The sequence below is a fragment of the Plecotus auritus genome (assembly GCF_963455305.1).
Source record: "Plecotus auritus genome assembly, chromosome: 10".
Lineage (NCBI taxonomy): Eukaryota > Metazoa > Chordata > Mammalia > Chiroptera > Vespertilionidae > Plecotus > Plecotus auritus.
In genome coordinates, this window is record NC_137785.1 from 23,773,519 (window position 1) to 23,793,008 (window position 19,490).

General features: G+C 48.1%; 1 protein-coding gene across 1 annotated transcript in view; it reads right to left on the reverse strand.

The window, feature by feature from the left end:
* Positions 1-803: 803 nt before the first annotated feature.
* COTL1 (coactosin like F-actin binding protein 1) overlaps positions 804-19,490 on the reverse strand; it is a 40,501-nt gene continuing 21,814 nt past the window's right edge. Inside the window, exons 3-4 of the mRNA XM_080644674.1 lie at positions 14,848-15,005; positions 804-2,063 (exon numbers count right to left, since the gene is read on the reverse strand). Coding sequence (XP_080500800.1) covers positions 1,953-2,063; positions 14,848-15,005 — 269 coding nt within the window. The 3' untranslated portion in view covers positions 804-1,952. The remainder of the gene's footprint in view (positions 2,064-14,847; positions 15,006-19,490) is intronic.

Below are 19,490 nucleotides of genomic sequence, written 5' to 3' on the forward strand. Positions count from 1 at the left end.
CAGGGCAGGCAGGCATGATGTAACGCTGAGCCCCTATGGGTGCCCTCAGAATCATGCTGCTCCTTAAGCCTTCCCACCTATCCCAGTAGGTCATATTGTTGCTGATTTTGCAGGTGAGGAAACTGAGGCCCAGAGAGGTTAACTAACCTTCCTAAAGCCACACAGCTGTGAGCAGAGGAGCAGGTCCTAGGAGCATGGCCATGGGTCGACCTTCAGCTCTGCACTGCTATAGGGCCTCACCACACCTGGCAGGACTCCTTCTCACTCCGACTCTGGTTTCTGCCCTTTCCCCGCACCCTCCCCACCCACTCAGCTCCTCCAAACCCAGCTGTCTGAGTCTGAAACTCCTCCGGCCTGATTCTGAGTTCCCACCGGGTCTGGTGTGCTGGCAGTCCAGTTTTTAAGCTCTAGGACAACCTCAGAAAGGATGTCACAGCCAAGCTAAGGAGGGTGTGGACTCTCAGCTTTCCCTGAAAAGAGAGGGGAGGCTTCTGGCCACTCGGGAATTACCCACATCCTGCTGTCTCATCTTTCTCAATTCCAGGGCCTCCCCACTCCCTCACGAGCCTCAGCACAGGGCACCAGGAACCTACATTCAAATCCCAGCTCTGCCTCTTGCTAGCTGGGTGGCCTCCAGGGAATCACTTAGTCTCTTAAGTTGTCTGTTAAAGATTAAATAAGATTTTCAATATGAATGTGCCTAGCCCCCAGTAGTTCCATAAATGCCTATTAAATCTGAAGATGAGAATGGCCTCCTTTTATAGAAAGAAACTTTATAAGAAAATCAGACAAACTGGTTTTTTGAAAAACAAAAAACAACATTTATTTCTGTAAACTGTTTGAGTGCAGATGTTCTTCACAACCCCAATACAGCACAGACTTCCTCCCCCCAAATGAAAGGAGCAGAAAAAAAAGAAAAATATAAAATGTGCTCATGAAGAACCAACCCAATCTCATCTTTCTCTGAAAAAAAAAAAAAAAAAAAAAAACATCATCCTTTGAATGTGTGGTGCAGACTTGGGATTAAAACCACAGGTGTTCTGGCCCCCAGGGCCGGGCCCGCTGCGCACACAGCTAAGGTGGCAGAGAGGCCGTCCGGCCCGCGCTGTCCCTGCTGTCGGCTGAGGACCTTCTCGAAAGTAAAGAATCAGTTCCAGTTCTACAGAAGTTCCTGTACCCCGGGCCTCTCTCCCTATCGTCCTGGTCGCGTTGAAAGACTCCTGTCTAATCTGGGCTCAGACCTCTGCCCCCACCCCATGCCACAGTGAGACTTCAACCAAAAGGGTGGGGGCAGACCCTGTGGCAAAGCTAATGCCAGGCAACTTTTAAGGCAAATTTCCTCCCTTCTCCTTCGGTCTGAGTCAGGCCTGGGCTTTGCACCACCGAGCCCTATCTCTGTAGCTTAGGCAACTCTGAATGAGGTGGGGGAGGGGCCGGGAGCACACTCGAGGAGGTCTGAGCCTGACACGTGGGTGGATGCGTGTGCTGATGAAGGACGCGTCGATGATGTGGCTCAGGCGCAGCTGCCGCCTCAGCGGGAAGCAGGCGGGCCAGCCAAGGAAAACCGGGGTGGCAGCACTGGCCCAGAAGCAACATGAGGTTGTGGTGGAGGAGGCCAGGCAGGCTAAGAGAAAGGGGTCACCACAGGAGGTGCCTCAGATCTGATGATGTGCATGATCTTGGCATCACAATGATTTTTCTTCAGAACAAGAAAGAGAGGGACAAGAGAAAAGAAGAGAAAAGAAAGATGTTCCATGAGCTTTGCGAGAGAGGACATAGCAGGACTCATGAGGGAAGCAGGGAAGGGGAGTGGGTTGCAGACAGGGTGGCGGGTGTTGCCTCTCATTGCGTCTCCTCTCCCTGGTGGGCTGGTGGGCTGGTAGCAGAGGCCGCGGTCCCCTCCCCTGGAGAGCAGGCAAATGACTTTGGCAAGGGGCAGGGTGAGGGCTGGGTTACTCCGTCTGGGCGTCATAATTGGCTCCCCCGGCCTTCTTGAGCTCGCTCTTGATGAAATCTTCCTCCAGCTCCTTCCGATCACTGATCACAAACTCTTTAGCGAAATTCTGCAAGAACAAAATAAGAGTTCCCCGTAAGAAAGGACAAGATCTACTACTAAGCTTTGCTCAGGTAACACACCAGAAGTCTTGGCACCTAAAATACTAAGAAATGATAAAAATAAATGGTTTGGCAGAAAAAACAACAACACATGACTAGAGATAAGAAAATGGGTAAAGTCAAGTTACTGTGTAGCCCCAAGATCCTGGAGATGGGCCAAATCAGATGTGGGTTTGAATTCTGGCTCTGTCATTTTCTGGCTCTTTATCTTGGACAAGTTCCTTCAACACTCTGTGCCTCAGTTGCCTCATCTGTGAAAAATCACTGCTCAGACCTCCTGGGCTGAGTGATCAGCCCGAGACCGAGAGAATAATAGGAGATGAGGTTGGAAAGGCAGGCTGTTGTGCTGGTAAATGTTTAATATTGGGGGAGGGGGGATAGCGTGGGCCAGCACTGATTTGTAGCTTTTGCCCATTTCCACGGTGTAAATATTCCCATGGTGGTTGATTTCAAGCTACCAACATGACATCACTGTACATGGAGGTGGGAAGAGACACATGATTGCCTCTCATGAGCTGGTATAAGCTAGCTTCAGGCATCCCTCGTCATAATGGTGCAGGGCATCTAGTCCCAGGTCTGAGTGGTCAGCCCAGGCACTGAATGCACAAAGTATGTTGCTTGAGGGCAGGGGGCTTGCCTGCATTAATTTAATGAACACCATGCCATGTGATGGACTATGGTGATAAGCTACATGCAGGTCACTGTGCCCTCTTAGGGTGCACAAGTTTCAACCACAAAAGCCCACAGGCCTGGCACACACGAGGTATGCTGTAAATACTAGTGGCATGACGCCGAAACCGGTTTGGCTCAGTGGATAGAGCGTCAGCCTGCAGACTGAAAGGTCCCAGGTTCGATTCCGGTCAAGGGCTTGTACCTTGGTTGCGGGCACATCCCCAGTAGGGGGTGTGCAGGAGGCAGCTGATAGATGTTTCTCTCTCATCGATGTTTCTAACTCTATCTCTCTCCCTTCCTTTCTGTAAAAAATCAATAAAATATATTTTAAAATAAAATAAAATAAAATAAATAAATACTAGTGGCATGAATGAGTGAAGCAGGTGACCTGGCTTGTCAGGAGGAATCAATCATTATTTTAATATGTGGATCATAAGACTTCAATAAACAAAACAATCTCAGAATGGTGACAGACACAGAAAATTTTACCTACTAGTAAATATAAATAACAAGTCTGAAGGTCAGAAAGTCAACCACATAAAATAAAATAAAAACTCCACAAGGCAATAACATGAACAATGACCACCATTTATTATGCACCTATGTGTACCAGATGCTGCCACACGTTGGCTAACTTAATTCTTTTTTTTAAATTTTTTAAATATATGATTTTATTTATTTCAGAGAAGAAGGGAGAGGGAAAGAGAGACAGAGTGAAACATCAATGAGAATCATTGATCGGCTCCTCCCCCATACCCCCTATTGGGGACAGAGCACGCAACCAGGGCACATGCCCTGGATCGGAATCGAACCTAGGACCCTTCAATCCGCAGGCTAATGCTCTATCTACTGAGCCAAACCGGCTAAGGTGGCAAATGTAATTCTTAAAACCCTTTAAAATGACCCAACAATTCCACTCCTGGAGATCTACCCAAGAGAAACAAAAGCATGTGTCCGCACAAACACTTAGACATGAATATTCCTAGCAGCATTATTCAAAACAGCCAGAAAGTGGAAACAATTCAAATGTCCATCAACAGATGAATGGATAAGCAAAACATGACCTATCCACACAATGGAATATTATTATTCAGCCAAAGAAAGGAACGAAGTACTGGTTCATCCTACAACATAAGTGAACTTCAAAACCATATGCTAAATGAAAGAAGCCAGACATGAAAGACCACATATTGTAGAATTCCATTTATATAAAATGTCCATAAAAGGCAAATCCAGAGACAAAAGGTGGATGAGTGGCTTCCAGGGGCTGGAGGGGGAATAGGGAGCGACTGCTAATGGGTCTGAGGTTTTGGGAGGATGATGAAAATGTTTTGGGACTAGATAGAGGTGGTGGTTGCACGACACTGTAAATGTACTAAATGCCACTGAATTATATATTTTAAAGTGGTTAATTTCACTTCAATTAAAAAACAACAACACGAATGCAAAAATAAGTCGCCACGCCTCCACGAAGAATGACTAAACCAGGATAGCACTCAAGGTCAAGTTTTACAGTATAAACACAAACTGTTTGCCATGTCAAGCCACTAAGAATATGAACAGGGAGGGAGAAGGGGGAGGTTAATATTTATCAAGCAACTAGTGTGTGTCAGGCACTGCCTCACACATTTTCTCACTTATGATAACACCAGCAAATCGGGCCTGGAAAGATTGTGTAACTATCCCAGGATGACTAAATATCCTTTCTATTCCCTACTGTGCTGCTCAGGGTCTGTGTATGTCATCAGTATGGGTGAACACATGAGCTGAATGTAGGAGCCAGAAAGGGGAACTGAGAATGAATGTGTTTCTCAACCCTGAGCCCCAGTGGCGTGGGGAGGGGGAGGGGGTAGACCCAGGAGAAGGAAGCCAGCAGCTCAAGGTGCCTGTAGAAGGAAGTTCAAAGTCTGGCTGCTCGGTGATAGCTATATATGGCAATCTAAAGCAATGCGAATACTCCTGGTTGTGTCTGTTAGCCATTAGAAGATTCGGGTTAAAAAGAAGTTTGTTTGACAAGGGCTAAGAAATCTACAGAGAACACAGTACAACCTAAAGCCACAAGGATATGGGAAATCTATGGCCAAAATAAGGAACAAAACAGGGTAACAGAATCTAATAAAAATATAACGATATATGTAAATGAACAAAATTGCCTAGTGAAAAGGGCTGTCTCAAGCTACAAAAAGAGCAACCCCAAACCCTATGCCACGTATCAGAGACGTGTTTAAAATCAAAAGATTAGCAAAAACTTATTTTATCAAACAAAAGTACATAGAAAAGCAACCGCATGCACCCCCACTATGGGGACCAGCACCTGAAGGGCAGGCAGGAGGTGGTCCCAGTAGGTCTCACAGGCCTCCCCGCAATACACACAGATGCTCACACACCCCCAGAGACTTCAAAGGGGAGACAATTCTTCCCTTCGGGATGTGGACTCTGTAAAAAAGTCCCTGAAAGGTCTGAGTCGACCTAACCCCAACTCAAACAGACCCTCTCCCAGCTCCAATTCCAGCAGAACTCGCACTCGGACTTGGCAAGGGAGACGCCGGCAGCCAGGTGTGGGCTTCACTGTGTGCCTTTAAATGAGCTCAGTGGGCACTGTGGGCAGCCAGACCCTGACCTGGAGGCAAGGCCGAGACCGGAAGGAGCCTGCAAGGACTTACCCACGCACAAAACCACAAGGACACGTCTGCTCAAAGCACGGCCACCCCCACCGGCTCACGCCTCACACTCTCACTGTCCCCGGCACTCTCCCGGTGCCACCAAATGGCTACTGGGCCAGATGCGGAGGCACTGCTCGAGAGGCAGTTCCCTACGAGGAAGGGGACTGTCAGGTCCCGGGACAACACTAACACAGAGGGAATTTCAAATTTTCCAGTAGCCCCTTTGAGAAAAGCAAGAGAGAAATCGATGGCATTAGTTGCACTAGCATTCTATCTAACCCTGTATATTCACAATGTTGCTATGTTAACATGTGCTCATGTACAAAGGCAGTCACCAGGGGGGCTACATCCTTTCCTCCACACTCGCTCACAAGGCCGTGGTACTGGACACGTGCAGCCCATGGCGACAAGCCAACTCTCAAGTGCTTAGCAGCCACAGGTGGCCGGTGACAGTGCAGGTCCCCGCAGAACAGAAGAGTCTGAAAGAACATTAACCCTAAAGCACTAGAGCTGACTGAGTGGGGGAGGAGGGCCTCCCGGGGGCTGGAAATGTCCCAGGCCTAGACCTGGGTGGTGTTTCACGGGTATGTACAAAAATTCAAAACTTGAAAATTCAAAAACTTAGCAATCTGTACACCTGAGACTTGTGCGTTTTCCTCTACGTAAGTTATACCTTGTTTCACAAAAAGAAAGGGGAGGGGATGGGGCCGGAAGAGCCTCTGAAACCCTGACATGCACCCCCTCATTTGATAGAGAAGCAATGGGGACTCAGAGGTGCATCAGTTCCCCCCAGGGCACACAGCAGCCTCCGGGCGCGGACCCAGGTCCTGGCCTTGGTCTCTCTCGTGTCCTCTCTCCTCTGCAACCCACCTCCCGGGCTGCTCCAAGCTGTCCTGCCCTCCACAGCAGCATGTCAAAGCTGCCTAAACCCAATGTCAGACACTCAAAGCAAAATGTGCCTGTCTGAGGACACCGTCACCTGTGATAGATCTTTGTCATGTCCAGGAATGCTGCCCCTGGCTAACAGCTTCCAGGCGGGGTCTCTCCCTTTTCTGCCAGAGCAGGACTTGTCAAAGGAAGAATCCCCATCCAGCTCAAAGATGGCTTGGAAACGCACACCAGCCCAGTTCAGGACACGTTTTGTCCCGCGACTTTCTTCAAATGCACATGTGCTACGCTTCAAAGACCTGAGACAGACGTCAGTCTGCTTCTGAGGAAGGCAGCTCGAGAGAAGGACGGGGGATAGGAACCGGGATCTACACATAGTCAAGAATCTATTTGCAAAGCTGGTTCAAAATGTGCATCAATGTTTTCTGATCCTTTGTTTTAAATCATCTCTTTAATTGTTGTTGTTAATTCTCACCTGAGGATGTTTTTCCATTGATTTTTTTAGAGAGAATGGAAGGGAAGGGGAGAGACAGAGAGAGAAACATTGATGTGAGAGAAACACATCAATTGGTTGCCTCCCTCCCGCACCCGCACCCCGACTGGGGCTGGGGATCGAGTCTGAAACTGAGGTATGTGCCCTTGACCAGAATTGAACCCTCGACTCTTCAGATCACAGGCTGATGCTCAAGCCACTGAAAAACCTGGCTAGCATTAATCTCATTTTTTAAATGGCTCCCAGCTGCCTGAGTTTAAACCCCAGCGTCAGTCCTAACGCATGCTGGCAGTAGATTTGGGCCAAATACAAACAGGGAGAGTTGTCCCTGTGCATCTCCTGCAGCCCGACTGACCTGCCCTGAGCCTTAGGCTCCTCATCTGCAAATGGGGACAATAGAAGACCCACATCCTAGGGCTGTTGTGAAGATATGATGAGTGTACAAAGGGCATGGACACTCCATGAGTGTGCCCGGTGCAGAGTAAGTGCTCAAGGATGATTAGGTGATATTTGAAATGATCCTAGGTTCACCTTCATTCCCAAGATTGTTAGGGGAGTCTGAGATATAAAGGAGTTTTCTGAAACACTCAAAGAAAGGCACAGGGAGTGGCTGGTTCCTCCTCTCTCACCCCACACTGATTTCCCCATCCCACCATTTATTGTTTAATGACGGGAAGACTGGGGAACCCTCAGAATAACCAAGACCGTGACACTGCCATCTCCTTGCCCGTGCAGAGAGGAGATGGCAAATCCAGCTGCACCCCCAAAGCTGGGGACAGGGTGAAGCATGGAAGCACAGGGAGGAGGCCTGCTGGGCTGAACTGTCAGGTCTTCTACCTAGAACCTTAGGTCTACAGTGGATGGCTAACCTATGCAGAGAATGTGGGGGAAGGGCTGGGAAGAAAAATGAGTGGGGAGTCTTGGGCAGGTAAGTCTGATTTCAGCAATGCACACTTCTGCAAAGCAGGGCCAGGTAGGAGACATGGCCTTCACTGTATCCAAAGGCAATGTGAGCTTCTGCAAGTCATCCTTCCAGCAAACACGTGCTTACTGAGCACCTATTACACGTCAGATACTCTTTCAAGCCCAGGGAGGTCAAAATTCTGGTACTTAGGGGGTATCTCTGAGAGCAGAAGAGAACCAGGGGCTCTAAAATGCCCGGAAGGAAGCAGCCAATGGCTCTGGGCCCTGGTTTCCATCTCCGTGAAAGAAGAGGGCTGGACAACAGGTTTTCCCGGCCCCTTTCCCACCAGTCATCCATGGATTTGCACCAAGATCACGTAGGACAAAGTTCCCATTTGGACACCAGAATCCAAGGAGCAATGGAGAAAACTGGCACAGAAAAGTCAACTTTGGGATCAGAGTTTGGCTTTCAAAAAGAAAGCTGTGTGCTAGCTGCAGACCTGTCCCAAACGCTTGCAAAATAGTGCGGGGGATAGAATCTCTTCTCCCACTTGTGAGAGATGGAGCAGGGGGTGGCGAGACACATGCTGGCCACAATAATGTATCTCTTCCCCGAGTGGGCAAAGATTAATTATAAACAATGACCTTGGCGTGCTGAAGGGCAGCAGGCGGTCTCCAGCAGCTGGAACATGGATGAGCCGGATGAAAGTGCACAGCACCAAACCCGCTGGGCACTCAGCTGCCAACCCCTCCTGGGCCTCCTACACTTCCCTCCTACCACCTTTCAAAAGTGCTTCAAAGACCAAGGTTTCAAAAATCCTTCCAGCAAGGTGTAATTTACTCAAAAAGAACAGGTTCTTACAAAAGGCATGAGTCATCACAGAAAAGCGAAAAACAAACATCAGGACGGAGTGGTCTCGTGTTTGACAGATTCAGTAACAAAGGCATCCGTGTCACCATCATAGTTCAGGAATGACGAGGCCCAACTTCAAGGAGAGAACAAAGGACAAGAGAGAGGCACGCGCCACATTTCTGATGGACACGGGATAGCCGTCCAATGCAGAGGGAGGACAGGAAGCATGACATCCTACAGGATGCTGTGGATAGGTTTGGGCCCACAGCTAATAGGGGCAGCCGTCCTGCAGGGCCACCCCTGCAGGGCCACCCACCTCTTTAGCATTTGGGGAACTTGGAATCTGACCCCTGCTTTCCTGACCACTGACATTTACAGAAGCCCTGACTCCACTCTGCCTGATTCTGACTATGGCTCCATCTAGATCAGGGATGGCAAGAAAAGAGGAACACACTCAACTCTCTCCTCCATATCTGTGGCAGACATCACAAATCAATCATGCACTTTTCCCACTGAGATTAGACTTAACCTCAGAATCCTTCTTAACCCGCTATTAATCAGCTGACAAGCAAGATTAAATCCAGGTTTAGGCCTTCAATTTCTGCCTGGTCAAAATTGTACCTAGTATTTCTTGTTCCTTAGCCGTACTCACTTTGGGGAAGTTTTCCCAAAGAGATCATTCAACAGATTTTTTTTTTTTTTTAAGGACAGCTCATACTCACAGATGTTCACTGTTGGTAAATACCAGACTGTTTTCACTTTCATCAAAAATTGAATAAATAAGTTAATAGTACCCACACTGAACACTGTATATACACATCAGACACTTACTATATGCAGTATCTTGTTTAGTTTTTACAATTCTTTGAGTTAGATATTATCATCCCAAACGTTCAGAGAGCTTGGTTAAAAGGACTCTGGAGCATGGAGCTGGCTGCAGGGCTGCGAGTACCCCCATCCCACGTTAAAGAGGTCACCAATTCCCCACCATCGGGCTTCTGATTCAACACCCCCCTTGGCCTCAGACTCATCCCTCCAAACCTTGACTTCCTCATCTGTACACGTGGGCCATGATGAATAAGCCTGGCCCTCCACACATGACATCTGGCACTACCTTCTGAGGAGCTCTGTATTTGCCATCAAGTGGCACGAGCAACAGAGAGCCCATTGCCTGAGCCCAGGCCCAGGTGACGTGACCCACACGAAAGGTCCTTTCTGGTTCTGTAAGGAATAAGGGCCTTTCCGTGAACCACGGGTTTGAAGAAGCATAAACACAAATAGCTGAAACCCTCAGGAGTGCAGTGAGGTGTCTATGGATGGTCCCTAAGTGCTGGGCGACAACTGATGCTTTGCAAGGGGGAGCAGCAGCCCGTAAATCTCATTAAATGGAGGCGTGAAGATTCTCCCTGCTCACTCAACCAGTGCTCACCTCTGCTTTCTATAGAAACAAAAGCAGAGCCTCTGGAAATTCCAATCAACCCCCATATCCCTCCCTGAACGGAACCGACTCCCACAATTTAATTCAACCCAAAGGGCATTTATTGAAGATGTACTAGCTCTCTATCCTAGAAATATACAGTCCAGAGCCTATGTGAAGAGATTCATTTATTTGTGTGTGTATGTGTGTGTTGTTGTTTTTTAGCCCCTGTTGTGTGTTTAGTACATAATAAAGTGGCCATGGTCCCTGCCCTCAAGATTACTTTCTAGTGACATTTATAATTTATAATTCATGAAATCTGGATAAAAAAAGTAATTAATTCTGATTGAGGCTGGTAGAATGGGGTCAAGAATTGAGGTTTTGAAGGACAAATAGGAGTCCACCCGTTACCAAAATGGAGAAACGCTTTCACAGGGATTACTTTTCTTCAGTCCTTCCACAACAGCTCTGTGAAAATTTATATTCTCTTTTGCATAAGTGAGAACAGATTTTAGAAATAACGTTACTTGCCCAAGGTCCTCAAGCTAACAGTTGATGGAGCTGGAATATCAACCTGGGCATCATTCCCTCTAAGCCCATTAACTTTCCTATTTGACATAGCACCATTTAAAAAAAAAAAAAAAAAGCACTGAGCTACTTTAAAAAGGTGCAACCATCAAGAAAAACTGAGAATCAGGAAATGTAAAAATAAATATAAAAGGTTTGTTTCCTGCAGAACTTCTCAGAGCCTCTCGTGTGCCGTGTGAGTCTACAGCAGAGTTTCCAACACGCATGTGGCCTCAGAACATTTTTCTCGGTGCGGGAGGACTTCAGGAAACGTGTAATAAGGTGAGATGATCAAGTTGGGGCTTTGGAACTAGACAGTCTGGGCTCCAGGCAGAGCTCCACCATGTCCAAGCACTGGGACCTGGAGCAAGTGACTCAACTTTCCCAGGCCCCAGGCTCCTCATCTCTAAAATGGGGATAATGACAGAACTGGCCTGGTTGTAAAGAATAAATGATTTAACACGTGGAAAGTCCTTAAACGTGTCAGACGCATCATAGGGATACAATGCAACCAATGATATTATTACCACAATGGCGCACAAAAGTGACCCTACCGGAGGAGTGTTGGGTGCATCTGGCCCGGGGGCGTGGGCTGAGGTGCAGAATTTAAGCTGACCCTGCTCCCAGGGTGTAGACGCCACCAGAAGACACAGTGAGCTGATCACTGCACACCGTCACTGAAATGCCCATCCTCCTGCCTCCACTGCTTCTTGGAGGAAATACTCTGCTCCTCTCTTTTCCCAACACTGAAAGCTGACACATGCCCTCTGGTTACTTGGCTCCATGGACATTCATATAACGTTAAAAACCAAATAAAAAGATCATGCGAATAAAGCCATCCTGCAGGGCATCCTGGCTGGCTCCCAATCAAGACAGCCGGGCCTGGCACAGGCAGGCCTTGAACAGTGGTGACTGCACTGTCCCCGTAATCCCGCAGAGGTGCAGGGCAATGCAGCGGGCGATTGTCCTCGGCGCCCGCCTGGCCCTTCTGTGCGGACGACAGTGATAGAAGCAGCCATGTGTGCTTCTGTTCGCCACGTTCCCAGGACTCAAGTCACCATCACCCAGCCCGACTGGCCCGACAGCCTCTAATTTTGTCCTGTTTTCCCCCAGCCACTAACATGGCTCAGTTTCTAGGCCTGGCTCTGAATACAGACTAAAGATATCAATTTATCTACATCAATTTACATTCTCTCCATTTCACACAGAGCATAAGGATGTGGGCATACAGCTTCTATTACAATAAAGACCAATCCACTTATTCTTCATGTGGAAATCATGTCAAAAGGCAGCTGGGAAAGTGATCCAGTCCCCAAAACATGGGATCCAGAATAGCTCATCTGGAAGGCCCCTCAGAGGACATCTGGTCCAAGTCCCCATTAAACAAAGGGAAAATATACACACCTGCCAGGATCAGCATGATTTTAGTAACCGTCAAAATTGTTAAGCCAGCAAAATTGACCCTCTGTAACTTAAATGGCTATATTTGCAACCGTAGTATAAATGTGAGGTCCTGTAATAGCTTCAGGTAATAAACCCTTTTAAATGCATACGTAGAAATGCAAAGGTAATGGTCAAAATATTATATTGCACCTGCAGTTCAAAATACATCCCAGCTTCCCCACTGGAGTGGACAGCTGTGCTTTTCATCTACATACCAGCGTCCTTTTAACTGGAATCAGGCCAGAGCTGCCAATCACGAAGCCCCACCTCCCTGCCCCACAGGATGTGCATGTGACCTAAAGTGGGCCAATCAGGGTCATATGAAATGATTGACACTGGGGAACCAGGGCTCTCTCTTCCCCTGGGATCAAGACTCAGAAGAACCGTCATGCCCGGACCATTTCTCCTGCTGTACAGAGGCCACCTGAGGCCAACCCAGAGAAAAGAGAGAAGAAAGGAAAATACTGCCTCAGCCCTAGATCCAGCCACACCTAAAGCCAGCAGCCTCTGCACTTCCCAGGCCACAGAGCCAGGCTTTCCCTTTTTGCTGCAATGGAAGTGAGTTTGCCAACAAAATAGTTAGAACCAATACTCCCAACTGAAGGTTCCCACCCAAAAAAATCGTATTTCCCCGAATCACCCTCATTCATTGGCCCACTTAACCAAACTGAGGAGAATTCTAGATTAAAAGGAACTCAGCCAAAGGCTAACGAGTACAGAGTTTGCTTTGGGGGTGATAAAAAGTTCTGGAGCTAGACAATGGTGATGATTGCACAACACTGCAAATGTACCTAATGCCACTGAATTGTATGCTTCAAATTGGCTAAAATTATCCAGTTTGTGTTATTGTATTTTATCAAGACAATCTGCAAGATTCAAAGCACTGCCCTCCTGGACATATCCTGGCAAACATTCTCTCCCTGCTTGTTCCCTTTCCTCCTGGCCACTGGGCTGGCCGACGAAGAGAGCTAAGTGTGGATGGCAGAGTTCAGCAGGAGACCTTGGCCATGGAACATGCACTCTCTTGCATTTTTCATTCTGCTGCCATAAAAAAGACTCCCCACCCCCGAAAGATGGTTAACCATTAAAACCACTTATTGAGCATTTACTATGTCCCAGGCATGGTGCTAACTCTTTCAGAAGGAAATCTGAAAACCCGGACCTTATAAAAATGATCATCATGCCTATTAGTTCTGGAACCCCACCTCCTGAAAATGTATTTCAAGGAAACAATTCATTGGGGGAGAGAAGGAAGCTGCATTAAAATGTTGGTTGAAACATTCCTTATAAAAATAAAGATGGGAAACAACTCACGAGGCCAACAACAGGGGAACACTGATTGCCTCACAGTGCAGTTGTGAAACGGGGCGGCCAGCCACCATTACAGAGGCTCTGCAGCCACGTAATTTATGCAATTATGTTATAAAAAAAAAAAAAAAGAAGAAGAAGAAGAAACCAACTAGAGCGTGATTTGCAGGCTATGGCTGCATCAATGCACAGAGGGGGGGAGCTCACCCACACAGCTGGTAGGGAAGATGGAAAAATAGGCCGAGATAATGGAATGATAGGAATTTTTGTCTTTCTTACTATTTTTTAAATAAAAGCTTTATTTTGAGACAATTTTCTATTTACAGAAGAGTTGCAAGAGACTGTACCAAGAGTTCTCATCTACCCTGCACCCCAATCTCACAATTATTAACATCTTGTGTTACTGTATGCTCCCCACCACTAAGAAGCCAGAATTGGAACATTGCTGTAACTAAACTCCAGACTTCATCCCCATTTCCCCAGTTTTTCTGTACCAGGGGCCAACCCAGGATACCACGTGGCATACAGCCTATTTGTGTGTGTGTTTTGTTTTGTTTTACAATTCAATGGCTTTGGGTATATTCACAGATGTACAGCCATCACCACAGTCAATTTTAGAATCTTCTCATCATCTGAAAAAGAAACCCCTGCCGGTTAGCTACCACACCTCCCTATCATGGGTTTGGAGAAATCCTTTTGCAAAATGGAGAACCCTTTGGTAAGGACAGCTCTCTCTCAAGTCAACTCCCTTCCCTTAGTTTTTCTTTCTGGAATTCAGAGTTTCTTTTCTCAGCTTGATACCACACCCTAGTCCCAACCTGGGGAGTTTCCAATACTGTCAATTTTCATTATGTCCAGATGGAAAGAAACTTTACAACAGAGAGCTCTACAAGGAGAACTGTTCAGAAGCCCGGAGACAAAACCGAGGGCACCCCTGCCCATCCCTCCTTCCTTTCGGTCAAGCAGGGACTTGGGAATAAGTCAGCCCTGGCCAGTGCCCAGCTACCCAGTCTAGGCATCTGTGCCACTGCTAATAGAACCTTTGTCATTCTATAGCCACCAAAATTATCATAAAGCCCCCGCTGGCCCTCATAATGACATTTATTCATTCAAAAAGTGTTATGGAGTACCTACTGTGTGCCAGGCACTGTTCAGAGAGGGCACGTGTGACTTCTCACCTTGGGTCCTCATGGCCACCGCTGGAAGTCAACCAGGCTCAGTCATGATCCAAACGGGTAGTGGCTGCCACTTCAGCCATCCCTCCAGCCCCTTCTCCACGAGCCATCTGCCCCAACCTCAAAGGTGAACTGCCAGCCGCCATGCTGCTAGTGGGTGACAGGTCACAAGCGCAGTTACCTGCCTCCTCGCCCGCACTCCGGAAACAATGGTAGCATTTCCCCCGTGGTTCGAGACAAAGCACAGCTTGCTGAAGTCCCAGCTGAGTCACAGACTCAGGAGCCAAACTGCCCTCTCTGTCCCTGTTGGGTGTGACCCGCAGATCCAGAAGGAACACGAGGCCAATTACCTGCACGACCTCCTTCACCAGGGTCTTGTCTGTGCCGGTTTTGGCTCGCTGCAGCCCGCTGACGTTCTCGCCGATCCACGTGATGAGGGCGAACTTGGACCTCTTGCTCATGGCGTCCCCGGTGGTGAAGCGCACAAAGGCGAACAATCGGATGTCATCTGCGGCCAACAGCAACAAGAGGGCAAAGGGCTCAGTTAAAACACCCCAAAAACACGTCTCTAAGGAGGGGCTATAAGTCACAAGTGCACCCCAATTAGTGCGACAGGGGCCCAACACTGACCTTGGCCAACATTCTGTCATTTGATCCTGACAACAGCACCCAGGCTTTGATGCCCATTTCACAGATGGGAAATGGAGGCTCAGCGGGTTCACCTGACACTCCCAAGGCCACAGAGATCATTGGAGCCACGCTGGATGGGAACCCAGCCTCTCTGGCTGCTACAGCTGCAACCCTCCCAATCCCTCATCCAGTCAAAGCTCAAGCTCTGGATCTCATTCAGGGAGAAGTTCCTCAACCCTTCTTACCCCCAGCCTTTGACTAGGAATGGGAGAGCCACATGGCGATGGGAAATGGGCTGGGGGGAGGGTTGGCCTGGGATACAGCTCTGGGCCCTCTGGGAATGTCTAGCTTATGGCTGGACAATTAGGCCATTAAGAATTCTTAATATTCTCAAGAAAGAAAAGAATTATTAATATTCTTCCATTAGCTGTGTTCTGCGTGTTGCAGCTTATATATTCATTTCTATAAAATGACTCTCGGGGCTACTTTGTTCCATTGATCTACATTTCCATTTCATTTCATTACCACGCTTTTCTCATTATCGTCACCTTAGAATCGCTTCCAGTCCACCATGCTAAGTTCCCCAACCACCACTCTGTGCATTACCAAAGTATTCTTGAGTTTTTAAGAGTTCCATGTGGTGTGTGTGCATGTGTGTGCATGTGTGTGTGTGTGTGTGTGTGTGTGTGTGTGTATGCCCCACTAGGATAGACTAGGTTGGCTCCACCTCGGCACTCCTGGCACTCAGGGCTGATCACTCTGTGGTGGGCACCCTGGGCACTGTAGGATGTTGAGCAGCACCCTGGCCTCCACCCACTAGATGCCAGTATCACCCCTCACAGCCCATTAAGACACCAAAAACAGGTCCAAACATTGCCCGATGTCCCCTGGGAGGCAGAACCACCCCTAGCTGGGAGTGAATTTCTAGATACAGTTTATGTCCTCACTTAATCGAATCCTTTGTGTTTTCCACCGAAATTCGGTGCATTTCATTGAGAAATCACATATCCTTGCTCTGCTTAATCCCTACATAGTTCATATTTAACTGTGCTGATCAGTGAGATCTCATTATGGTCCCTCACTGGCCAAGGCCAGCACATGGGATGCTACCGGTTTGGGTTATTCATCTGTACCAGCTGCTTTGCTCTGCACTGATGCTCTTCACGGCTCTGAGTTGTTAGTTTTAGGATCTCTTGGGGACCCACTGACAGTGCAGAGCTGTGCTTCTCGTGTACGTTCAAATCGTGGGGGTCTCACTAAAGCAGATTCTGTTTCAGCAGATCTAGGTGGGGCCCTGGGGTCTGCATTTCTAACTGGAGCCCAGGTAATGCTGACGCATTTGAGGTGTTTATTTTTCTTTAAATCAAGGTGCCTTTCTTCCTATAATCTTTCTGGGTGCCTCCATGCTGAATCCCACACAACGTATAGGTTTATAGTGAGATACTGAGACCATTAGCCCTCTGAGAGTCATGGAGACACAGCATGGAGCTGTTCAAGTTCATTGCCTGGTTCCTGCCTCAAAGCCCAGCACTGTCAGACAACAACTCCATGTCTAATAGGGACCCATGTGTCCCAGGGAAGCTGAGAAACAGTTCTCAGCAGTCCAGACTCCTGATGCAGACTCAACAGTCCAGGCCACAACACTGATTTCTTAAAGGAAACATCCATCATGATGACCATTCACGCTGGCACAGCATCGCTATTTATAAAGCACATTTGTTTTACTATTTCATTTGGTCTTCATACGATGCTGTACAGTGGGTGATGGGCGGGGGGCAGAGGGGTACTATCATCACCTTCATCAACATCCAAATCACCGTTTGATAGATGAGGCTCCAAGTCATGTGGCTCACCCAAAATAACATACTAATAATGACAAAGCTGGACTTGAAGCCAAGGACCAGGATAACTCAGGTGTGTCTGCCCACTGGCCATAGAAGTCCATTGTGGGACCTGACCATGGGGGTCAGTGGATGACAAGGCCGTGGGGACAGAGAAGAAAGGATGGTCTCAGGGACACTTCACAGGCCAAATCCACAGGATGTGGTGACCAACCAGCCATGGGAAGCAAAGAAAGAGTCCAGCAGATTCCCACATGGGAGGGAGGCCTCTGTCTCTTACCCCAAAGACCCTGGCTTAGGCCCCTGACATCTGAGCCACAGCTGCCTCATCTGTAAAATGAGGTGATTTTTTTTGGTCCTTCTCACTTTTTTTTCTTTATTGAAGTAAAAGTCCATAACATAAAATTCACCATTTTAACTATTTTAAAGCATAAGATTCAGTGGCATTTAGTACAGTCACGGTATTGTGTGGTCATCAGCATTGTCTATTCCAGAACATCTGCATCACCCCAAAAAGAAACCCCATCCCCAGGAGCAGGCACTCCACACCCTTCCTTCCCCTCCCTAAGCAACACCAATCTGCCCCTGTCTCTGGGTTGGCCTGTTCTGGACATTTCTCACAGATGGAGTCATACACCATGTGGTCTTTTGTGTCTGCCTTCTTTCACTCAACATGTTTCCAAAGTTCATCCACATTGTGGCGTGGCCAGTCCTGCATTCCTGTCATGGCTGAATAATATTTCATTATATGGATATGCCACAATCTGTTCATCCATTCATCTGCTGCTGGACATTTGGGATGCTTGCAAAATAGGGTGATTTTATACCACCCTCAGTAGTGGATCATGAGGATTAAATACGAACGCTGTGAAAGCTGCCTGGGTGTCAGGCCTCGGACATGATAGAATCTTCCCCCAGAAGCTGCAGCCACAGGGAGGAGCTGGGGTGGGGGTGAGGAGGGGGGGAAGCACAGGAAATGAGGCTGGTGGGCCTGAGGAACTGAAATTCACGCAGCCACATGAGCGTGGGGGTGAGCTGCCGAGCATTTCCCAGCAGTCACGCTGTGCCTGGGAAGCCAGCGCACTGTTTTGAGTAGTGTTATTGGGGGGAAAGGAGAACCAGCACCAAAGTGTTTAATTAAATTGCAGCCTTGACCTGAGGGGGAGGCGGGCCACAAATCAGATGCCAAGGCAACACAAGCAAAAGAACAGGCAGTCTGTTTCCATGGGAACCACTCTAGTTCCCATTTCCACATCAGTTGGCCTGGATATTTGGGTTCTGTGACAGCATTTGGATTCCAACCGCCCCATCTCTGGCCAAAGCCTCCATGTGGGAAAGTTGCTAATCATATGTCCCAAGTACCAGCTCAGGACCTGGCACAAGGTAGGTCAGTCAGTCACACCTCCCTCCCCCAAGGACATGGGGAACCTGGCCTGGTCCTGCAGGCAATGGCACTGAAATTATCATGGCAGACGAGGCTGTTTTCCTGAGTGGCTGTTGGGCGCTTATCTGACAATGGTTTAACCAACAAGACGGCTGACCTTTCTGAAAATCCATCAGTCACCTTATGCTTACAGATGTTTGCATAGATTTGGCCCAACATTGAAAAGTCATCTGAGTCTAAGATGAAAAACCTGTTCTGAGCACCATTTTCATAGCTGCCCACGCAGACCTGAAGCCTCTCTCTCCCCCATTCACCCTGCAGGAGGCTGTGAGGCCACTTTGACCTCCAACCGGTCTGTTCAGGGAAAAGTTCAAGTTCTTTGACACTCTCGGGCTGCCTTCCCTCTTCTGGACAAACTAGGCAGACCAAACACAAACACGCAGCCACGGCACCAACAGAAGTGGAAACACCCCATCCCCTCATTCATCTCCTGCTAATAACTCACACACACAGGAAAACGCGGGTATGTCAACTGAGAAAGGCATAGCTACACCTGATCATATATGTATAGTGTGTGTGAGGTTGCATGTGTCTGCGTGTGTGTGCATGTATGTGCATGGGTATATATGTATGTGTGGACACTAAGATGGCAAAACTGGCCAGGAGAGAGCTGATACTTGAGGTTGCTGTCACCCTCGTGGTGCCACTTGGTCCCCAATGGGGCCAATAGCACATCTTTCCAGACTGAGGTTCAGGAGTTGCGGGTGCAGCTCCAGATGACCGCATTGGGAGAAGCCCAAACACTCACACCAGGAGACCCCCTGAGTCCCCTCTGCAAGAGGCCTCAGCACAGCTATCCACAACACCTGCGCACTGGGCCACTCACCTCAACTTTCGGCTCTATGGCATCCAGGTTGCGTCCAAGTTCCAAAACCCACTAGAAAATCACCCCTACTTTGTACCAGTTCTGTGACTTTGTCTCTAAGCCTCAGTTTCCTCATCTGAAAAATGGGTCACATACCTACCTCATAAGGTGGTTGTGAGGATTAAATGGGGGTGGGGAGGGGGGAAAGTAACATGAAGGCCTTGGCTAATGGGATGGTCGTTATCTTTCTAGCCCACCTCTCCAGTGAAACTG